The following is a 20,197-nucleotide window of genomic DNA, read 5'->3' as shown; positions in this document are numbered from 1 at the left end:
CATGTCTGGAATACACTGCCATCAGACACACATAACTGCACCACATATCACACTTTCACAAAATGCTTGAAGACATGGCTAAAGGTCAATCAGATTTGTGAACATGGTCCCTAGCTGTGTGTTGCCGCTTTCCATGTTGTCTGTTGTCTGTAGCTTGTGAGGTGTGGAAACACTTTGTTGCTTTTATGAATTTTGTCTTGCTGCTTTTTGTTCTATGTTGCTCTGTCTGTATGCTACGTCTTGCTTGTCCTATGTTGCTCTGTCTGTATGCTATGTCTTGCTTGTCCTATGTTGCTATGTCTTGCTTGTTCTATGTTGCTATTGTCTATATTGTAATTGTTTTTAATAACCTGCCCAGGGACTGCGGTTGAAAATTAGCCGGCTGGCTAAAACCGGCACTTTTACTGAAACGTTGATTAATGTGCACTGTCCCTGTAAAAATAAAAATAAACTCAAAGCATGTTGTAGTTACTTGAGGAAGAGTTGGGACTTGGCCTCCATCAGCTCCACCCCGTCTCCCTCCTCTGGCTGAAGAGGCAGGCCAGCTAACAGAGACACCACCGCTTCCATACTGGCTTGGTCCAGGTCTCTGGTCAGACACTTGATATAGTCATCAGCAGCCTGGTTGGAGGTGCCCATCACCCAGTATGTCAGGTACTCCACCAGCTTGTTCCTGGCAGATGTGGTGAGGGGTTGAATTAACAAAAATGATTGATTCTTGAAGAATATAACTTATAAATGTCTCATGAGCTGTCGTACCCCATCAGAACTCAAAATATACACTTCTTTTACTCCAACGTTTATAAACTAAGTAAATGTAAACAAAACACTACATAGCCTCAACGCATTGTTAAAACTATAATTTTTATATCAGGTATGGTCATTCTATAGCTCTGTCTGTGAATTTGGGAGTGGTAATATTTCTCCAGACCAATCCAACTTTTTGAAATTGTTTGAACTGCTGACTGAAGCTTTAAGTAGCATTTAGCTAGTTTGGCTAGCGTTAAGCTAGAGTTTAGGTCTGTCCAGGAGGGAGTGCCGTCTCTGTCGCTCACCTGAACTTCATCTCCTGGCAGAAGGACAGGTCGTCTCGTCTCTCCATCATCACCTCCACCAGCTGGCACAGCTTGGTTTTCATCTGGATGGCATGCAACGTGTTGCCTAAGACACGCACGTACCTGGGGGGGTGAGATCAGACCGAATAAGGTCCTGAAGAGTGACAACTGATTAGGTATTTCATAAGCTGTGAGTGTTTGTCTCTCACCTGACCAGGTTGAGCATCATGGTCTCTATGCTGGCCTGTCCAAGGTGCTCTGAGCTGCCCTCAGCATGGTTATCCAGTAGGTTCTTCATGATGGCAATGGTCTGCTCCACAAACTGTGTGTTAGTGTCATTGATGGGGACCTGCAAGGGCACAGAGACAGATTAATTAAATCAGTTTAAACTACTTTCCTGCTAATGTCAACAAATCAGCTTTATAATGAACTAATGAAATTCAACAACATCAGCGCAGGCAGGACTCTGTGCTGCAATCAGCAAAAAGTCACCATCCCCCTGTAAAACTCCCTAGAATGACATTCTACACTAATACAATTCAAATAATTGGTTAACGTGCCCCATCCTCCTCCGCAGCCCATCCACTCACCTGTGGCCCCTGTGTCGAAGAAGCGTCCGATGCTGTTCCTTAGCTTGTTGAAGAGCATGTGGTACAGGACCGGGCTGAGCTCCAGCCCCAGCAGCTCCTTGACGTTGGTGCGGACGTGTAGACCCACCCTCTCATGACCACATACCAGCAGGACTAGCAGGCGGTCCAGGAACCTGCCCAGGGGGGTTTCAGTGGAGGAAGAGGAGGAGCAGGTGGCTGAGGCTCCAGCTGCAGCGTTGGAGACCTCACAGACGCCCACAGAGACCATAGAGTACTTGCGTTCGCTCATGGGGCCCATGGGGGGGCTGTAGGTGGTGGGGCCACAGGGCTTGTTGTGCTGGGACAGACACACCCCACCCAGAGCACACAGGAAGCCTGTCATGTTGATCCACTCCTGCAGGGGGAGACAAATGGGGTAGAGTTTGGAGCAATGGTCCCTATATTATTATATTAACAGTGAAACACACCCAAATCCTAAAATGTAAGTGCTCTTACCTTGTTTTTGGGAAAGTTCAGAATCTGTTTGGTGTCCTGCTCCCATTTTGCATGCGTGTCCTCCCATGCCTGGGGTGAGACATGGAAACAAGAAGGGACAAGTCACTAATACTGGAAGGATGTAAGCAAGGATAAACTGTATTTTATGCTTCTTTATTCTTTCACACCTCAGTGTTTCCTGCAGTGGGGTGCTCTATCCTTCTCAACAAGGCCATCACTCTCTTCTGCAGGGTGAAACGTCCTACCAAACAGAGAAACAAGTAGCGGAGTCACTGTCTGAAACCGTTGGCCTTTTTAGTGACTCTCAGAGCATGTTATAGTGGTGTTCAAAACATAGTGTTTTTACTGACCGGTGGCCATTATGTTGCTGACGGAGGCGAACTCTGTGAAGGTGGCGTAGTTGGGCAGGATGCTCTGGACGAGCACCTCGTCAGCGGAACAGCGGATGTCAGCCTCCTCACACAGGTGTCTGAAACAGGACATGGCCACCAGCACGGCCTCGGTGTCAGGGCTCCACAGAAACATGTATAGACACACCTCCAGTTTGGTCTGGGCCTGTCTGCAGATGGGGATTCCACTGCCCTGCGTGGCACACTCCTGGGCGAGCAGAGAGGAGTTAGACACGTCCAACACACATTTAGACATGTCCAACACATGTATTTGACTTGTATAACTGCAAAACACTCCGGACGGTTTTCCAGACCTAAGCTAGTCCTAGACTTAAACATTATTTTGAATGTAAATTCTCTATTGAAAGTGCTTTTTAGTTCAGAACTAGGCTTAATCTGCGTCTGGGAAACTAGCCCTCAATGGTTATTCTGATGTGAGGTTAGAGTCCCTGACCTCACCTTGTTCTTTAGGAGGAACTTGTTCCTGCAGATAAGGATCTCCCTCAGCCACTTCAACACCTCTGTACTGTTCACCATCTGGTGACCAATCAGCTTCTTGCAGATCAGGAAGAGAACCAGGGAGCTGCAATGGGATAGGCCAGTGTTAGAGCCCAATGGAATCTCAACACACACCCCTAAAGATTGGGACTACTACTGAATCCATGACCAGTGTGTCTGTCTACATGGATTATCTCTGGACTGAAAAGCCCCCAGAACTAAACCATGTCCTTGTACCTGATGTCCCAGAAGGTTTCAATGGGGGCCTGAGGGTTCCACAGCTCAATGGTCTCAGGCAGGTGCAGCACCAGCAGAGCCTGGGCAGGGAGAGAGAGACAGATAGCGATAAATATGCCTTACTTGAAGTTGATAATTCAATGCTAGGGAATAGAACTGAAGTGGACAGAATGAGAAAGAATAAAGAAGCAGAGTAGATGGAGTGAGAGTAAGGGAGAGAAGGAGTGTGAACTGACCTCCATGGCCTCCTGGGAAAGCTGGGCTGTACTGACCAAGGGCACCAGCTGCACCAGGCCTGCGATCAGCTCTGCTGTGCTGCTCTGGGTCTCCTGAGCCTGCTTCCCTGGGTTCTACAACACACACAATGTCAAACATGCATGTATGGGTGAACGCAAGGGCGGAGAGGAAATCGAACCACACACATAAGTGGAAGGGAGGGTGATTAACTATTCAAACAGAACCAAGGGACATTGTCTCAGTATATACAGTTGAAGTCGGAAGTTTACATACACCTTAGCCAAGTACATTTAAACTCAGTTTTTCACAATTCCTGACATTTAATCCTAGTAAAAAGTCCCTGTTTTAGGTCAGTTAGGATCACCACTTTATTCGGTCATTATGGCCAAACATTTCTATTTTTGTTTCATCAAACAATAGGACATTTCTCCAAAAAGTACGATCTTTGTCTCCGTGTGCAAACCGTAATCTGGCTTTCTTTGCTGTTGTTCTGGGATTGATTTTCAGTTTTCGCACCAAAGTACGTTCATCTCTAGGAGACAGAACGCGTCTCCTTCCTGAGCGCTATGACGGCTGCGTGGTCTTATGGTGTTTGTACTATTTGTACAGATGAACGTGGTACCTTCAGGCACTTGGAAATTTCTCCCAAGGATGTACCAGACTTGTGGAGGTCTACAATTCTTTTTCTGAGGTCTTGGCTGATTTCTTTTGATTTTCCCATGATGTCAAGCAAAGAGGCACTGAGTTTGAAGGTAGGCCTTGAAATATCAATTCAAATGTATTTCTATAGCCCTTCTTACATCAGCTGACATCTCAAAGTGCTGTACAGAAACCCAGCCTAAAACCACAACCAGCAAGCAATGCAGGTGTAGAAGCACAGTGGAAAAACTCCCTAGAAAGGCCAAAACTTAGGAAGAAACCTAGAGAGGAACCAGGCTATGATTGGTGGCCAGTCCTTTCTGGCTGTGCCGGGTGGAGATTATAACAGAACATGGCCAAGATGTTCAAATGTTCATAAATGACCAGCATGGTCAAATAACAATAATCACAGTAGTTGTCGAGGGTGCAACAGGTCAGCACCTCAGGAGTAAATGTCAGTTGGCTTTTCATAGCCGATCATTCAAATCAAATCAAATTTATTTCTATAGCCCTTCGTACATCAGCTGATATCTCAAAGTGCTGTACCAAAACCCCGCCTAAAACCCCAAACAGCAAGCAATGCAGGTGTAGAAGCACGGTCATTGAGAGTATCTCTACCGCTCTTGCTGTCTCTATAGAGTTGAAAACAGCAGGTCTGGAACAGGTCAGGGTTCCATAGCCGCAGGCTCCATCCACAGGTACACCTCCAATTGACTCAAATGATATCAATTAGCCTCAGAAGCTTCTAAAGCCATGATATAATTTTCTGAAAATTTCCAAGCTCTTTAAAGGCACTGTCAACTTAGTGTATGTAAACTTCTGTCCCACTGGAATTGTGATACAGTGAATTATAAGTGAAATAATCTGTCTGTAAACAATTGTTGGAAAATGACGTGTGTCATGCACAAAGTAGATGTCCTAACCGACTTGCCAAAACTATAGTTGGTTAACAAGAAATTTGTGGAGTGGTTGAAAAACAAATTTTAATGACTCCAACCTAAGTGTATGTAAACCTCAGACTGTATGTGGTGGTTGGTGTCAGACTTACGTGCAGCATGAGTTTGGGGTCAGCGTGGATGAGTTTGACCAGAGCGAGGAGGAGGCACTTGTAGCTGCGTGTATCCAGGTCTGTGGTTTTCTCTTTGAACTTAAGGCTGGTGGTCATTTTCTCTTTAAATGACAGAGTCTGTCAGAGAGAGAAGTTGTAAATTTAGGTGTAGCTAATACATACTTTTCCTAAGAGGTTCGCTTACACAGGAAAACTAAAGGTCTTTCAAACGATTGGTGTGAAAGTGAGTGTGAATGTGCGCGTGTGTGTAGTCCCTTTCTCACCGGCGTCATGCGTAGTGGGGCATGTGTGTGAAGGCCTTGCATCACTCGGCTCAGAGTGTCTGAGAACATTAGTCGCAGCTCTCCAGAGTAGCAGTACACTGCATCAATCTTAGGCCACCAGTCCAGATCAGACTAAAGGATGAAGAGGATAGAAGATCATTAATATTGCACTGCTGTGGGAAAGGCCAATGAGATCAGCACTGTCCTATCAAATGTACTTCGACTGAACTTGGTAGGAAGTAGTAGTGGAGACGGTACAAACTTACATTGGTGATGATTCTGTGCAGGGAGTTGACCAGGACAAAGTGAAAGGTAGAGGGGGAGGCGGAGGCCAAACAGACCTGAGGAGATTGTCTTTATTAATGTTTCGTCAAAAAAGCCGCTTTGACACCGAGGTATCATTCAGACATGGTCTGCACATTTTCTGCCAATGCGCTGAGCAGACTGACTGACCTTAAAGTGCTGATTGTTGTGAGGGTTGATACGGAAACAGGAGACGAAGCAGTCGATCATGAGGTCCACGTCTGCATTCTGGCTGCCTGCCCCGCGAGAGAAGGGCTTGGTGGGGTTGAAGAGCAGGGCCTGATGGGATAGATAAGTGTCTGTATGTGACCGTCTGCAATATTCCAAATTAACCAATTTCCCAATTAACCCTTACGCAAGGGGCTTTGTGAAGGTCTGAAAGGATTGGATAGGTATTAGCAAAATGGTCATAGCTCCATAGCGGTAGCACTAGCACAAAAGTTGCACTATAAAAGTCTAAGGGGTAGCCATAGGCATATCAATCATTGTTTACCGTTCAGGACGTTGTAGATAGAAATGTTCTATATAGAAAGGACTGTCAATTTTACTCCACGACTGGAATGACGAACATAAAACCCAGACACCACTGCTGTAGTGTTCCCTAGCCCCCAGAGGGCGACAGAGTGTTTCATTTATCTGACCTTGAGGTTCACCACGATGGACTGCACCAGGAGGAAGATGCCTGAGTGGTCCTCCCGGTTGATGTAGGTGGAGGCCTTGCACAGTTTGACACAGGCGATGGCTGCACTCTCTGTTAGTTGCTTGCTGCCCCCCTGGCCTGCTAGAGCCTTCCTCAAGCTCTCCAGGAACAGCTTCTGTAACGAGATAGAGAAAGCAACTATCAGCCACACTACCTATTTAAATCCAGTGTGTGTGTGTGTGTGCGCACTCATCTCACCTTGTTGGCCTTGCTCTCCTCCACCACCTCTTGAGAGATGATGTGTGTGATCTCGGGACAGAGGATGAGGAGGATGATCTGTAGAGGCCACACCGCTGCCTTCCTCTTGGCATTCTCAGCAAAGCTGTCCACCAGGTCAAACAGCCTCTCCGCAGCATCTAAAGGGCGTGCCAGACAGACGAGTGAGATAGCCCTTAACTCATCATACTTCTTATTTATCGTCCTGATCGGTTCCCTACAGTCCCTTTGAGACTGAAGATTTCACATTTAAAAAAAAAAGTCAAATGAAAAGTGCATGTAATGATAGCATCTGCATTGTGTTTCAGTCCAATACAAGGCACTTGAGAATACTGACCTGCCATGTCTGTCTGTGGTCTCTGGTAGAGCATGGTAAACTCATCAGGGTAGTTCTCTACCCAGTTCCAAAAGGCCTGGGGAGGAACACAAATATTTAGAACTGTCCTCTCTAGAATGGGACAGTAGCTATGTTTCCATTAACTTTTCCAGTGATTTATTGGTGACATTTAGAACATTTGAATAGAAAATAATTTTAATACATTTGCAAAAAAAAAATAGAATAAGGCTGTAATGTAACAAAAATGTGGAAAAAGTCCAGGGGTCTGAATATACTCCGAAGCCACAGATCAATTGCCTGCTACGGTGCATTTCCATCCAACTGTCTTGTGTCGATAAAAACAGCTGGACGTAATGACGTCACACCAACAAACAGAAGACGTTTTCACAAAAACCTAGTGTTGAATAAACATGAAGGAGTTGAAGTGTTTCCATTATCCATTTAGGCAAATTGCACATGAATAATATGGCGACAGCCTGGATTCCCTCCCAGCCATCTGTCCCATGTCTCAGGTAGCCCACAAAGGCCAGCATGGATAGAGCGCAAGAATTTACTAATCTGCCATAGTCTAATAATTCCTATGTGCCAATTTATTGTCATGGTGAACCTTGCACTGCAGTTGATCTGAAATAATGGGATAGTAAAACTTAGTAAAACTTGCATAGTGCTCTGCGTACCGTCAACACTATTCGGCAATCAACATTTATTTGAAAAACATTGCTTCTATCATCATTTGTAGCAATAAAGAACATTTAAAAAATGGTGTCAATCTTTAGAGCATTTTTCCTATAGCTGCCATTTCATTACACATTTCAATGTTTTTTCCAATAAACCTGCATCAATGGAAACCTGCATCAATGGAAACCTACATCAATGGAAACCTGCATCAATGGAAACCTGCAACCTGTGATGTCCTCAAAGTGGAAAATTGTATTTTAAACATTTCACCAGCAGCCAAGAGGTGGCAGTAGTGAATACCATGAATAATACACTACATGTTCAATGGTATGTGGACACCTGCTAGTCAAACATCTCATTCTAAAATCATGGGCATTAATAAGGAGTTGGTCCCCCTTTGCTACAATAACAGCCTCCACTCTACTGGGAAGGCTTTCCACTAGATGTTCAAACACTGCTGCGGAAACTTGATTCCATTCAGCTGCAAGAGCATTAGTGAGGTTGGGCACTGATGTTGTGCGATTAGGCCTGGCGCGCAGTCGGCGTTCCAATTCATCCCTAAGGTGTTCGATGGGGTTGAGGTCAGGGCTCTGTGCAGGCCAGTCAAGATCTACCACACCGGTCTCAACAAACCATTTCTGTATGGACCTTGCTTTGTGCATGGGGGCATTGTCATGCTGAAACAGGAAAGGGCCTTCTCCAAACTGTTGCCACAAAGTTGTAAGCACAGAATCGCCTAGAATGTCATTGTAAGCTGTAGAGTTTAGATTTCCCTTCACTGGAACTAAGGGGCCTAGCCTGAACCATGAAAAACAGCCACAGATCATTGTTCCTCCTTCACCAAACTGTACACTTGACACTACGCATTGGGGCAGGTAGCATTTTCCTGGCATCCACATGCAGATTTGTCAGTCGGACTGCCAGATGGTGAACCGTGATTCATCACTCCAGAGAACACATTTCCACTGCTCCAGAGTCCAATGGTGATGAGCTTTACACCACTTCAGCCGACGCTTGCCATTGTGCATGGTGATCTTAGGCTTGTGTGCGTCTGCTCGGCCCGACATCAGTTTTTGTGCTGACGTTGCTTCCAGAGGCAGTTTGGAACTCGGTAGTGAGTATTGCAACCAAAAACAGGCAAGTACACTACGCACTTCAGCACTCAGTGGTCCCATTCTGTGAGCTTGTGGCCCATCACTTCACGGCTCACCGGTCAGCAACTGGTGTGGCTGAAATAGCCAAAACCACTCATTTGAAGGGGTGTCCACATACCTTTGGACATGTAGTATATAATAATACACCAACTTCATAAACACAAAACAGCAGCACTGAATATAGATATATTGGTGCACAAACCTTTTCCAAACTGTTAATGACAGCAAGTTGGCCAGGTTTCTTCAGGGCTTTGAATTTTAATACCGTTTCTGAGAGGATGTAGTAAAAAGTAATAGAGTATTAGAAAAAAACTATTTAAAAAAGAGTATGACAAACAAGGAATTGAGTGAGTGTGTAGCTACCTTGGAGCAGTCTTTTAAGTTTGGAGCAGTCCACGTTGATGTACTGCATGAGCTCTATATCGTGCACATCCACAGTGTCTTCTGAGCAACTGTCAGCTCCTGCAACCTGAGGGAGAACACAATGGATAAGGACTCTCAGACACTGCCATGGAACAAGTTCGTCCAGTCAAACATGACATGCAGAGATATAATTCTACCAGTTTCTCAGGAGAAAGGAGGGAAAGAAGAGGGGGTGGAAGAGAGGGAAAAGAGGACAGCCTTGTAGAGGCTGTAACCCTGTGGCACCCCCATAGAGACTGCCGGAGTTCCGGACAACGGGCCCTCCGATTTGACACACTGAACTCTGAGAAGTAGTTGGCGAAACAGGCAAGGCGGTCATTTGAGAAACCAAGGCTATTGAATCTGCCGATAAGAATACGGTGATTGACAGAGTCGAAAGCCTTGGCCAGGTCGATGAAGACGGCTGCACAGTATTGTCTCTTATTGATGGCGGTTATGATACCGTTTAGGACGTTGGGTGCCCCTCAGCCACGCTCTCGACCAGCTCAGAAACCGGATTGCATAGCGGAGAAGGTACGGTGGGATTCGAAATGGTCGGTGATCTGTTTGTTCACTTGGCTTTCGAAGACTTTAGAAAGGCATGGCAGGATGGATATAGGTCTATAACAGTTTGGGTCTAGAGTGTCTTCCCCTTCGAAGAGGGGGATGACAGCAGTCACTTTCCAATCTTGAGGAATCTCAGATGATACGAAAGAGGTTGAAGTTTGAGGTTGGCGGCGGATACTTTTCGGAATAGAGGGTCCAGATTGTCCAGCCCAGCTGATTTGTAGGGATCCAGATTTTGCAGCTCTTTCAGAACATCAGCTGTCTGGATTTGGGTGAAGGAGAAGCGGGGGGGTTTGGGCCAGTTCCTGCGGGGGTGCAGAGCTGTTGGCTAGGGTAGCCAGGTGGAAAGTATGGCCAGCCGTAGAGAAATGCTTATTGAAATTCTCGATTATCGTGGATTATCGTGGATTTATCAGTGGTGACAGTGTTTCCTAGCCTCAGTGCAGTGGGCAGCTGGGAGGAGGTGCTCTTATTCTCCATGGACTTTACAGTGTCCCAAAACTTTTTGGAACTAGCCTATCTAACTAACTAACTGTGTGAGTATTTTGGTTCCTGATTTCCCTGAAAAGTTGCATATCGCGCGGACTATCCGATGCTAGTGCAGGACGCCACAGGATGTTTTTGTGCTGGTCAAGGGCAGTCAAGTCTGGAGTGAACTAATGGCTATATCTGTCATTAGTTCTAAATTTGAAAGGGGCATGCTTATTTAAGATGACTACCTCTACTGACGGGACAAGTCGTGATGGATCGGCGGGGCTCCGTGTCGACAAAGGGTCCAGGCCAATTGGCAAGAGAGGTATTGTAGTTGGTGTACTTCGTTTACTAGCCGGGAGATGGGCCTAGCTCGAGGCTAACTGGTGCATGCTTCTGGACAATAGTTACTCGGTAGCAGCTAGCTAGCTGCAATGATCCAGTGTAATGGTCCAGAGCTTGCAGCAGGATTCCGGTGATATCGTGGAGGAAAAAAAAGCAGTCCAATATGCTCAGGGCTGATATCGCGCTGTGCAAACTGGCAGGTATTATATGGGCTAAAGTGGCTGGTGTCTGAGCTATAGGTAAAGACTGCTAGCAGTGGCTAACAATGACTAAATAGCTAGTAGCTAACTAGCTCTGATGGAGGTTCCAGTTATAAGTAGAGGTCGACCAATTATGATTTTTCAACGCCGATACCGATTAAATCAGACGATTTTTATTTATTTATTTGTAATAATGACAATTACAACAATACTGAATGAACACTTATATTAACTTAATATAATACATCAATAAAAATCCATTTAGCCTCAAATAAATAATGAAACATGTTCAATTTGGTTTAAATAATGCAAAAACAAAATGTTGGAGAAGTAAAAGTGCAATATGTGCCATGTAAAAAAAGCTAACGTTTAAGTTCCTTGCTCAGAACATGAGAACATATGAAAGCTGGTGGTTCCTTTTAACATGAGTCTTCAATATTCCAAGGTAAGAGGTTTTAGGTTGAAGTTAATATAGTATTTATTGGACTATTTCTCTCTATACCATTTGTATTTCATATACCTTTGACTATTTGATGTTTTTATAGGCACTATAGTATTGCCAGTGTAACAGTATAGCTTCCGTTCCTCTCCCCTACCTGGGCTCGAACCAGGAACACATCGACAACAGCCACACTCGAAGCAGCGTTTACCCATCGCTCCACAAAAGCCACGGCCCTTGCAGAGCAAGGGGAATAACTACTCCAAGTCTCAGAGCGAGTGACGTTTGAAACACTATTAGCGCGCACCCCGCTAACTAGCTAGCCATTTCACATCGGTTACACCAGCCATTAGGCTGATAGGCTTGAAGTCATAAACAGCGCTGTGCTTGCGAAGAGCTGCTGGCAAAACGCACGAAAGTGCTGTTTGAATGAATGCTCATGAGCCTGCTGCTACCTACCATTGCTCAGTCAGACTGCTCTATCAAATCATAGACTTAATTATAACATAATAACACACAGAAATACGAGCCTTAGGTCATTAATATGGTCGATTCCGGAAACTATCATCTCGAAAACAAGACGTTTATTCTTTCAGTGAAATACGGAACGGTTCCGTATTTTATCTAACGGGTGGCATCCATACGTCTAAATATTCTTGTTACATTGCACAACCTTCAATGTTATGTCATAATTACATACAATTCTGGCAAATTAGTTTGCAATGAGCCAGGCTGCCCAAACTGTTGCATATACCGTGACTCTGCGTGCAATGAACACAAGAGAAGTGACACAATTTCACCTGGTTAATATTGCCTGCTAACCTGGATGTCTTTTAGCTAAATATGCAGGTTTAAAAATATATACTTCTGTGTATTGATTTTAAGAAAGGCATCGTGTTTATGGTTAGGCACAGTCGTCAACGATTGTGCTTTTTTCCGCAAATGCGCTTTTGTTAAATCATCCCCCAGCGTTGCATCGATTATATGCAACGCAGGACACGCTGCTAGATAAACTAGTAATATCATCAACCATGTGTAGTTAACTAGTGATTATGATTGATTGTTTTTTATAAGATAAGTTTAATGCTAGCTAGCGACTTACCTTGGCTTCTACTGCATTCGCGTAACAGGCAGTTGTGGAGTGGAGTGCAACGAGAGGCAGGTGGTTAGAGCGTAGGACTAGTTAACCGTAAGGTTGCAAGATTGGATCCCCGTGCTGACAAGGTGAAAATCTGTCGTTCTGCCCCTGAACAAGGCAATTAACCAACCGTTCCTACGCCGTCATTGAAAATAAGAATGTGTTCTTAACTGACTTGCCTAGTTAAATAAAGGTATAAAATGTTTAATTAAAAATCAAATCGGCGCCCAAAAATACCCATTTCCAATTGTTATGAAAACTTGAAATCGGCCCTAATTAAATCGGCCATTCCGATTAATCGGTCGACCTCTAGTTATAAGGTCTAAAAAAAATAGCAGATCCGTACCACATTGAGTGAGGCGGGTTGCAGGAAGGTATATTTAATTTGAAAATGGAAAAAAATATTAAATTATTTCAATGTATACAAAAAATAAATGAATATTTACACGGGACAAAAACAAACACATCTGGGATCTTGTATGCAGAGCACATCAAGCTTGGAATGTTAATGAGCCATAAGCAGCAGCACAGTTGAGAAGTGAGCTTTTCTGAATGGAGCACTCCTCCTTGATGTGGCTCTGGCTCTCCTTCAGGCCCCGGCATAGTCGTGGGGCAACAGAGCCAGGATGTTGTTAGCCTCGATTTCCACTTCCAGACTTCCCCAACAGCCCAGTGATGAACAAGGCTTGGGAGCATGGTAAGTGGAGACTACACTGTTGTAGGCCTAATCATGGTTGAGGAAACAGTTAGGTTCAGACATGCATCCATTCTAAGGAAGAACCTCATGGCCTAGGACTGCTTACTAGCTGGATCCTGTCTACCACTGGGGCCCCTCTGGGAGAAACTTTGGCCTGGGAATGAAAGTCCCAAGATAGGGGGTAGGAGAATAGTCAGGCTTCTGAACTTCAGCCCACAGTCCAATCCCTGCTTCATATCTTTCTGGGCTGATGCTGTGATGACTAATACTACTAGGTTGAGATTATTATTTCTCATTAATCTCGTACATCACATTGGCATCCACCAACCTCTCTCTTCCTCTCTGTGGTAGCTTTTTGACATACATTTTTTGGGTTGTAATGCAGGATTCTGAAGTTGCATACAACTGTGATTTAGACTTATTGTTCAGAACACTTTCATTGTTTCTGGACACTGGGTAGGTTTTTGGGCAAAATAAGCCAGGTTCACACAGAAAATATGATTCTGACTATGAAATCCACCCTGATAAAGCCAACACATGCAATCCTATGACTTAGAGGCTTCTAAATGGTCTTAACAACACAAGGCGGATTTAATCCCTTATTACACATCAAACTGTAATAATCCGAGCAGAGCTGCTAAGCCTGAGTACAATCACCATCTGAGTACAATCACCACTCTGTGCTACAGAGTGAAACCTGAGGCCCAGATCCTACCCAAACTGCACAAAAAGTGCTGATATTCCATTTCAAAAGTCTGTACTGGAGTTGAGGGCAGTTGCACAGTGTGCCATGGCACTTAAGCATGTTTAGGTTAAATACAAACCACTGCATAGCGCAAACCCTTTTCAAGTTTATTTGTAGAACAGCTTTCACACAAAGGAGTTTAAAGATGGTGACGAGTTTCTGGCAGCACTGCTTGCACTGCAGCAAGAACCATTTGTTTCAGTCCCTTTGGAGGTGGTCTTTGACAACCAAAACAGACAAAGCTTAGTTTGGATAAAATTGAGACCCAGAGCTGATTTACAGACATACCAGCTCTCAAGCAACAACAAACTCTCCATCAAGTCAGCTGGAGCATTTTAAAATGTTGATCTTACAATTTGATAATGTTGACTGATAATGACTTCTGATGAGATATAGTTAGGGGCAACAGACAGTGTAAAAACTATTGATGGACTGGCTAGACTACCTGACCCAATGTTTCACACATTCAACCTCAAGTTCATTAGTGGAATCTTTGGCACCCTTAAAGGGATACTGTAGCAGTACTGTACAGTAGTATATGCCACTGCCTGTTCACACCGCTATCATCCAGAAGGCGAGGTCAGTACAGGTGATTTAAAGCTGGGACAGAGAGATTGAAAAACAGCTTCTATCTCAAGGCCATCAGACTGTTAAATAGCCATCACTAACTCAGAGAGGCTGCTGCCTACACTGAGACGCAATCACTGGACACTTTATTAAATGGATCACTAGTCACTTAAAATAATGTTACTTTAATGATGTTTACATATCTTGCATTGCTCACGTCACATGTACATACTGTATTTTATACCATCTACTGCACCTTGCCTATGCCGCACGGCCATCGCTCATCCATATACTTATATGTACATATTCTCATTCACCCCTTTAGATATGTGTGCATTAGGTAGTTGTTGGGGAATTGTTAGATTACTTGTTAGATATTACTGCACTGTCAGAACCAGAAGCATTTCGCTACACTCGCATTAACATCTGCTAACCATGTGTATGTGACCAATAAAATTGGATTCGGTGTACCTGTAGCCTTCAGTCATTGTACAAATGCTAGTCAGCATTGGCTATCATCATTACCTCTTAACTTCATACACACTGCATGCAGAGATCTAAAAAATTGTATCCACGAATTCATCCAACTCTGGGTAATAAGAAACCTCTTAACTGCCAGAAACTTGTAGTTGGGCGAGCCTTGTAGACTGCTGCTGTGGTGACCACAAACACCTAAACACGCTCAAATATTGGATTGAGACAAACTCACACTATGTATATCATAATTTAAGGATGTGGTAATTATGTAAGTAGATATTTAACAAAAAACGGATGTCTGTCAATTTGTACTGATCCATGTTGTTTTTGATCTTATTATTGAGCGTTTAACGTTACCTCAGAGCAGAAACATGGTCAGGTTGAAAATCCAGATTCCTCAGACAGCAACATGAATGTTGGCTGACAGCATGCAACCAGTATGTTCTTCATTTTTCCCCCACATGTGACAGACCTTGCATTTTAATCAGTGCATGTTGGAGTCACACCTCTCATTTGTTTACAGTTAGCAAGGTAGCTAAGTTATAGGACTTCCTAGCTGGTACAATAGGGACATCTTTTCCCCAATTGTCTAGGAAGAATTAGCCAATATTAGACGTAGTGTGCAAATACTCCGAGTTAGCTACACCAACACCCAATATATATGCAGCATTAAAATGCATGTTTAGTTGGCTAGCTAGCTACATGGGTAGCTTACTAGCTAGGTAACTAAAAGTAACTTGCACTTTTGGTACACATCATCCAAACACAGATATAAAAATATTTGTCCTAACGTCGTTACTATCAATAGCTACCTAGCTAGAAAGCAGTCTAGCATGCACTTCAGTGACATAAATAAAATGAACTATCTACCTGTACAAGCCCTCAACAAAAGATTCACTGCTTGCAGTTGCAACTAGCTAACTACTCCCACTTCGAACTCATATAACTAACACTATAATATTACCTGCTCGTCGAATCTGTTTATCACCGCCTGAACCCATTCCACTGGTTTATGTGCCGCCATGGCCGTGCGGATGGAAACCGCGAATGACTGCTTGCAATTCCAAGACGAATGTGGACGTTCGTGGCGATGTTAGGCCTGAAATAAGTCCCAAAACCGGAGTCTGAAGATGACAGTACGGCTTGGTTATTGTGTCCTGCATCATGTATTATTTGATTGGTTGTAAATTAAATACGGTTTATTGTACAGTACATGTATTTTACACTGAATCATTGATATCTGGTTGAATGTTGGTTGTGGGACATATCTGAAGTCCTATGTGTGTGTGTTCAATGAATCACACTGTGTGTGTGTGGGTGGGGGGGGGGGGTGCATGTTCTATACATTATTCAGGACAACATTACTTTGTTTAGCCTACACCGTGACTATGACTGCATAATAAACTAAACTAAATATACTATGTATTTTCTAATCAAATGTGTTAACAGGGCAACACAAAAGAAGACAAAGGCCATCAATTTAATGCAAATATTACTGTATTAAAGGAAATGGTTGTATTAAGCTTGCTTTGAAAACTGTTTGAATGGCTTGGATAGGCCTATGGAGATGGTGGAAAACATCCTGATTAGAAGGGGACGTTTTCGAGGCTTCTCCTGTTGAGAGGTGGAGGGAAGACCCTCTGGGAGTCCAGGATGTGCCACTATGTTGGGCGACAGAAGAGAGAGAGTTGACATGCACTTTCATTTAGAAATGATGTTATATTGTATTCTTAGTTTCAACTCATTATTACTTTCACAAATAAATGAGAACCAGAATCTTGAGATTTGGAAACTATAAATAATTTTACATAAGAGATTACTATCGATAATATATAATGTACTGTATATAGGGTTTCATATTTTTGCAATAGCAGCTTTGTACACCAATATCTCAAACAGTAAATGTCCTGCTGTATGGACTTACACATGATATCTTCAGCAGTAGTCTGGTCTTTGGATTCAGAATGGCGGGAATTCTTCTTGGAATCCTTCTTGTTTCCCATCATGAATGGCTAAAACAAAAACATGTCAAAACAACTGTCACAGCAGAACAATCTCACGGTAATAACGATCACATCTTACACACCAGCACAACAAGATTTATAAATGGTTTTGGAATTAATGGATGGTTTTACATTTTCTCTAAATAACATTGTTTACTCACATTGACACAATTGTTAACTTAAATAAGTGTGATGTACCTTTAAGTCGAATTTCAGTCTGGCAAGCCTTTGTAGGAAAGACAGCTTCCCTCTGGTAGCCTTCACATCTTCAGCCATGAGAAGAGCTTCTGGCCTGGTGGCTTCGAAAGATGTTCTTGAGGCTGCTCTTGATGCCTCGTTACAACTATGGAGAAGCTCCTTGCTCAATGACTTCACAAGAATCTTATTGAATGTGGAGTCCTGAGTCGACACGGCCAGTTGGAGTATTTTCTCTGAGCCAAACTCCTTCAACAGATGTTTGTAGACGGTGCTGTATACTTTGTGACTCTTCAGGTTCTTGGGATAAGCTTGGGTCTCAGAGCAGCCTGACCATGCACAGAAGGCAGCTATAACTTTTGGAATCAGGTCTTGTGACGTGCGTGTGACGTCAGTTGGGTACAGATCAGTTTGGGTTTGGATTTTTGACAGAAGTCTCACCACTAACATGCTGATGAGGCCGGTGAAGTCATCATCACCGACTAAGTTGTCAGTGGATGGGGTTGAAAGCGAGGCAACATCCGGGCTGGTTGAATTCTGATCGCAAACAATGCTCTGAGGTACACCGAAACAACTGATGGTATCCCTTTCCTCAGCATCTATGTTGGCCTCAAAGCCTCGTGCAGCATTGGAGGTCCCACTTGTTGTCATGCTGATGGCGGAGAAAGATGGCAGAGGGTAGGACTTACCACTCAGTAGACTGCCTATATCAGTTACAGTTCCGGTTGGAGATGACCCTCTGCTTTGTTCATCAGAAACCACAGAGTCCATGACCTGGCTTACCATTACTTTGGTAAACAGGCTGACTGTGTCACTAAATGCTGATGTAGCCAAACTCATTGAAGCTGTAGAGGGCACAAGGCTAGGAAGCAAGAGGCGCTTCACAGACTCCTCTGCAAAAAGCTGAACCAGCTTGTAAGCTGTGGGCTTCCCCACCGTCTTGTCATTCCTCTTCAGCTCAGTAAGGACTGTATCGGATACACTCTTTCCAGCCGCCACTGTCAGAACCAGAGGGGTCAAGTTGCTCTCAGAAATGATGCGGTTGACTTGGTGAGTAAGATCACGTGAGAGAGCACCAATCCTACCCTGAGATATGAGCTCCTCCAGTCTTGCTATTGCAGCTGTTAGATCAGGGTGGAATGCAACCTCCCCTTCTTCCTCTGGATGTACCTCCTTTATGATGGTATCCACTATTGCAGACATGCTTTCCCTGGCATCACACACCAATGTTTTTGGCTTAGTAGATTTGCCCATGTCGATGACTGAGCATCTCACAATGGGCTGAGTAATACTCTCTGGTAAATCAGAAGAGATGGGAGTGCCAGGGAGTGAATATTCCCACTCTGACTTCTTTGATCTGGCAGATGAGGATGACAACGAGGAGGAAGAACGCTGTGGCGCTTGATAGATCGGTTCCTCACCACATTCACTGCTTACCCTTTCAACATCCTTCAGCATCATTCCAACTACATTCTCTATTTGTGAAAGCGCAGTCACCGTTTGGTCAGATTTTGACAGCTCTTTCTGAATTGAAACCAGAATATGGCTGAGGGTCTTTTTGGCTTGAGCCGTTGTTGCTTTGACTTGATTTTGCCATGTAAAATAATTCCTCATCTTTGTCTTCACATTGTGGTAAATAGTCTTTGCAGTTGTCCAGATCTTCTTCTCAGATACTTCCAAACCAGACTGTGAGCCTTTGGGTGTGGCCTCAGTGTACTCTGAGGTTTTCTCATCACTCTGTTGAAGCATAGAGTCTGCCTGCCATAGAGTAGTAGAAGACTCTGTGGGTGGGAAAAGGCTCTTCATGTCATTTGTAATTGATCCAACGATTTCAAAAGCAGTTATATCTGTATGCCTTAAGGAAATTGTTGATTTTGCTGGCAACATCTGAGAATCTGTCTGGCTGGAACTGACTTTGCTGGGAAAGCTACTGACTGATTTGATCAGTATTTTTCGCACTTCGTTGGTAGCGTTCATCTGGAACTCCTCACTGGAGAGTTTCTCAATGACTGAGGCTGGAGTATCTCTTAATCCTTCCAACCATGAAGAACCAGACACGGGCATGTCTTCTAGATAAGACATGACACTGTCCAAAAAGCCACAGACTTCAAGGGAGTTGTAAGAGGAACCCTCTGCAACAGATGATGTGCATTCCAAATCTGCCACCTCTGACCTATACATGGTCACAATCTGGGACAAGACCTCTTTGGTGCAGGGCACCATGTTGGAATTACAGAGAGACAGTAATGGTTGAGAGTTCTCACTTTGGCATTTACGGAGAGAACCAAGTCCCGTTGAGTTGACCACTTGCAGTATTGCCTCACTCTTACTGGTTTCAGGTTGCTCTGGTGTTTTCTCTCCTACAGAGTCAGTTGAATCACATCCATCAGATAAAGAAGATGAACTACGTTCTGATATAGGGGATTCACTCCTACATGGGGAAGGCAAGCTCAGGATTGAAACAGGCAGATCACTGGAGTCAGTATGTTCCAGAAGCACAGCACTGGAGTCAGCTTTTTCCATAAGTTCTTCCCCTTGGACTGGAGCTCCACCCATTCTGAGGAACAATGTCTCCAGCTTTGCCTGAAGTCTCTCGCAGAGTCTACGAGCTGCATGGAAGGGTTTCCGCTTTGTCGTACAGTGTCCCACTTGGGTATCTCTCTGGGTGCTTGTTGGCTGATCTAATTCAGCATACTGCACAATGTCCTTGACATCTTCAACAAAGTTATCAATTATTTTTGATGCCTCAGATTCTACTTTGGTCTGTATGAGCTCAGTGGCCGCAGAATCAAGGATCCTGTCAGATGGGCTAGATGCATTCATCAAGCTTGGAGTGGTACTAAATGAATGAGAAGGTTGAACCATACCAGAGATATCGCTCATTAACCTTCTCACAAGAATTTCACTCACAGCCTTTGAGGCTTTGGTCTTGAACTTCACACTAAACAGAGTGCCAAGATTTTGCATCATTGCTTTGCAAGATGTACATGTTATGTTCAGCTCCTCTGGAACAGGAGAGTCTTCAACATCCAGGTGCTCCACTACAAGGTCACTGCCAGATGCCAACATTTTAACTTTCACAGCCACTTCT

The 20,197-nt window shown here is 44.0% G+C and overlaps 1 protein-coding gene across 4 annotated transcripts; it reads right to left on the bottom strand.

Moving 5' to 3' along the window:
- Positions 1-1,308: 1,308 nt before the first annotated feature.
- LOC115115977 (neurofibromin-like) lies at positions 1,309-20,190 on the bottom strand. Of its 4 annotated transcripts, XM_065015261.1 has the most exons (20): positions 17,110-20,190; positions 16,833-16,920; positions 15,873-16,569; positions 9,224-9,329; positions 9,063-9,130; positions 7,029-7,104; positions 6,674-6,831; positions 6,417-6,590; positions 5,926-6,054; positions 5,739-5,813; positions 5,473-5,604; positions 5,189-5,326; positions 3,501-3,614; positions 3,265-3,344; positions 2,989-3,112; positions 2,491-2,737; positions 2,308-2,381; positions 2,141-2,209; positions 1,646-2,039; positions 1,309-1,404 (listed from the first exon to the last, which is right to left on the bottom strand). In XM_065015261.1, the coding sequence occupies exons 3-20, from the start codon at positions 15,930-15,932 to the stop codon at positions 1,391-1,393; spliced, it is 2,232 nt and encodes a 743-aa protein (XP_064871333.1). In that variant the 5' UTR covers positions 15,933-16,569; positions 16,833-16,920; positions 17,110-20,190; the 3' UTR covers positions 1,309-1,390. The 4 variants fall into 4 exon arrangements, with proteins under 4 accessions (XP_064871333.1, XP_064871334.1, XP_064871335.1 ...); XM_065015262.1 differs by lacking the exons at positions 9,063-9,130; positions 9,224-9,329; XM_065015263.1 differs by lacking the exons at positions 9,063-9,130; positions 15,873-16,569; positions 16,833-16,920; positions 17,110-20,190 and having other exon boundaries at positions 9,224-9,311.
- Positions 20,191-20,197: the final 7 nt, after the last annotated feature.

The sequence above is a fragment of the Oncorhynchus nerka genome, unplaced genomic scaffold, assembly GCF_034236695.1.
Source record: "Oncorhynchus nerka isolate Pitt River unplaced genomic scaffold, Oner_Uvic_2.0 unplaced_scaffold_1562, whole genome shotgun sequence".
In the NCBI taxonomy this organism is placed as follows: domain Eukaryota; kingdom Metazoa; phylum Chordata; class Actinopteri; order Salmoniformes; family Salmonidae; genus Oncorhynchus; species Oncorhynchus nerka.
Note: the sequence above shows the minus strand (reverse complement) of the source record. Positions and strands in the feature narration are given on the sequence as shown.

Bases quoted from the DNA above. Each gene is read 5' to 3' on its own strand.
- LOC115115977 (XM_065015260.1), bottom strand. From the start codon at position 20,175: ATGTTGGCATCTGGCAGTGACCTTGTAGTGGAGCACCTGGATGTTGAA. The intron at 16,921-17,109 runs GTACATCACACT...TTTTTGTTTTAG, and splicing joins GACTGAAATTCGACTTAAAG to CCATTCATGATGGGAAACAA. The intron at 16,570-16,832 runs GTAAGTCCATAC...CGCCCAACATAG, and splicing joins TACTGCTGAAGATATCATGT to TGGCACATCCTGGACTCCCA.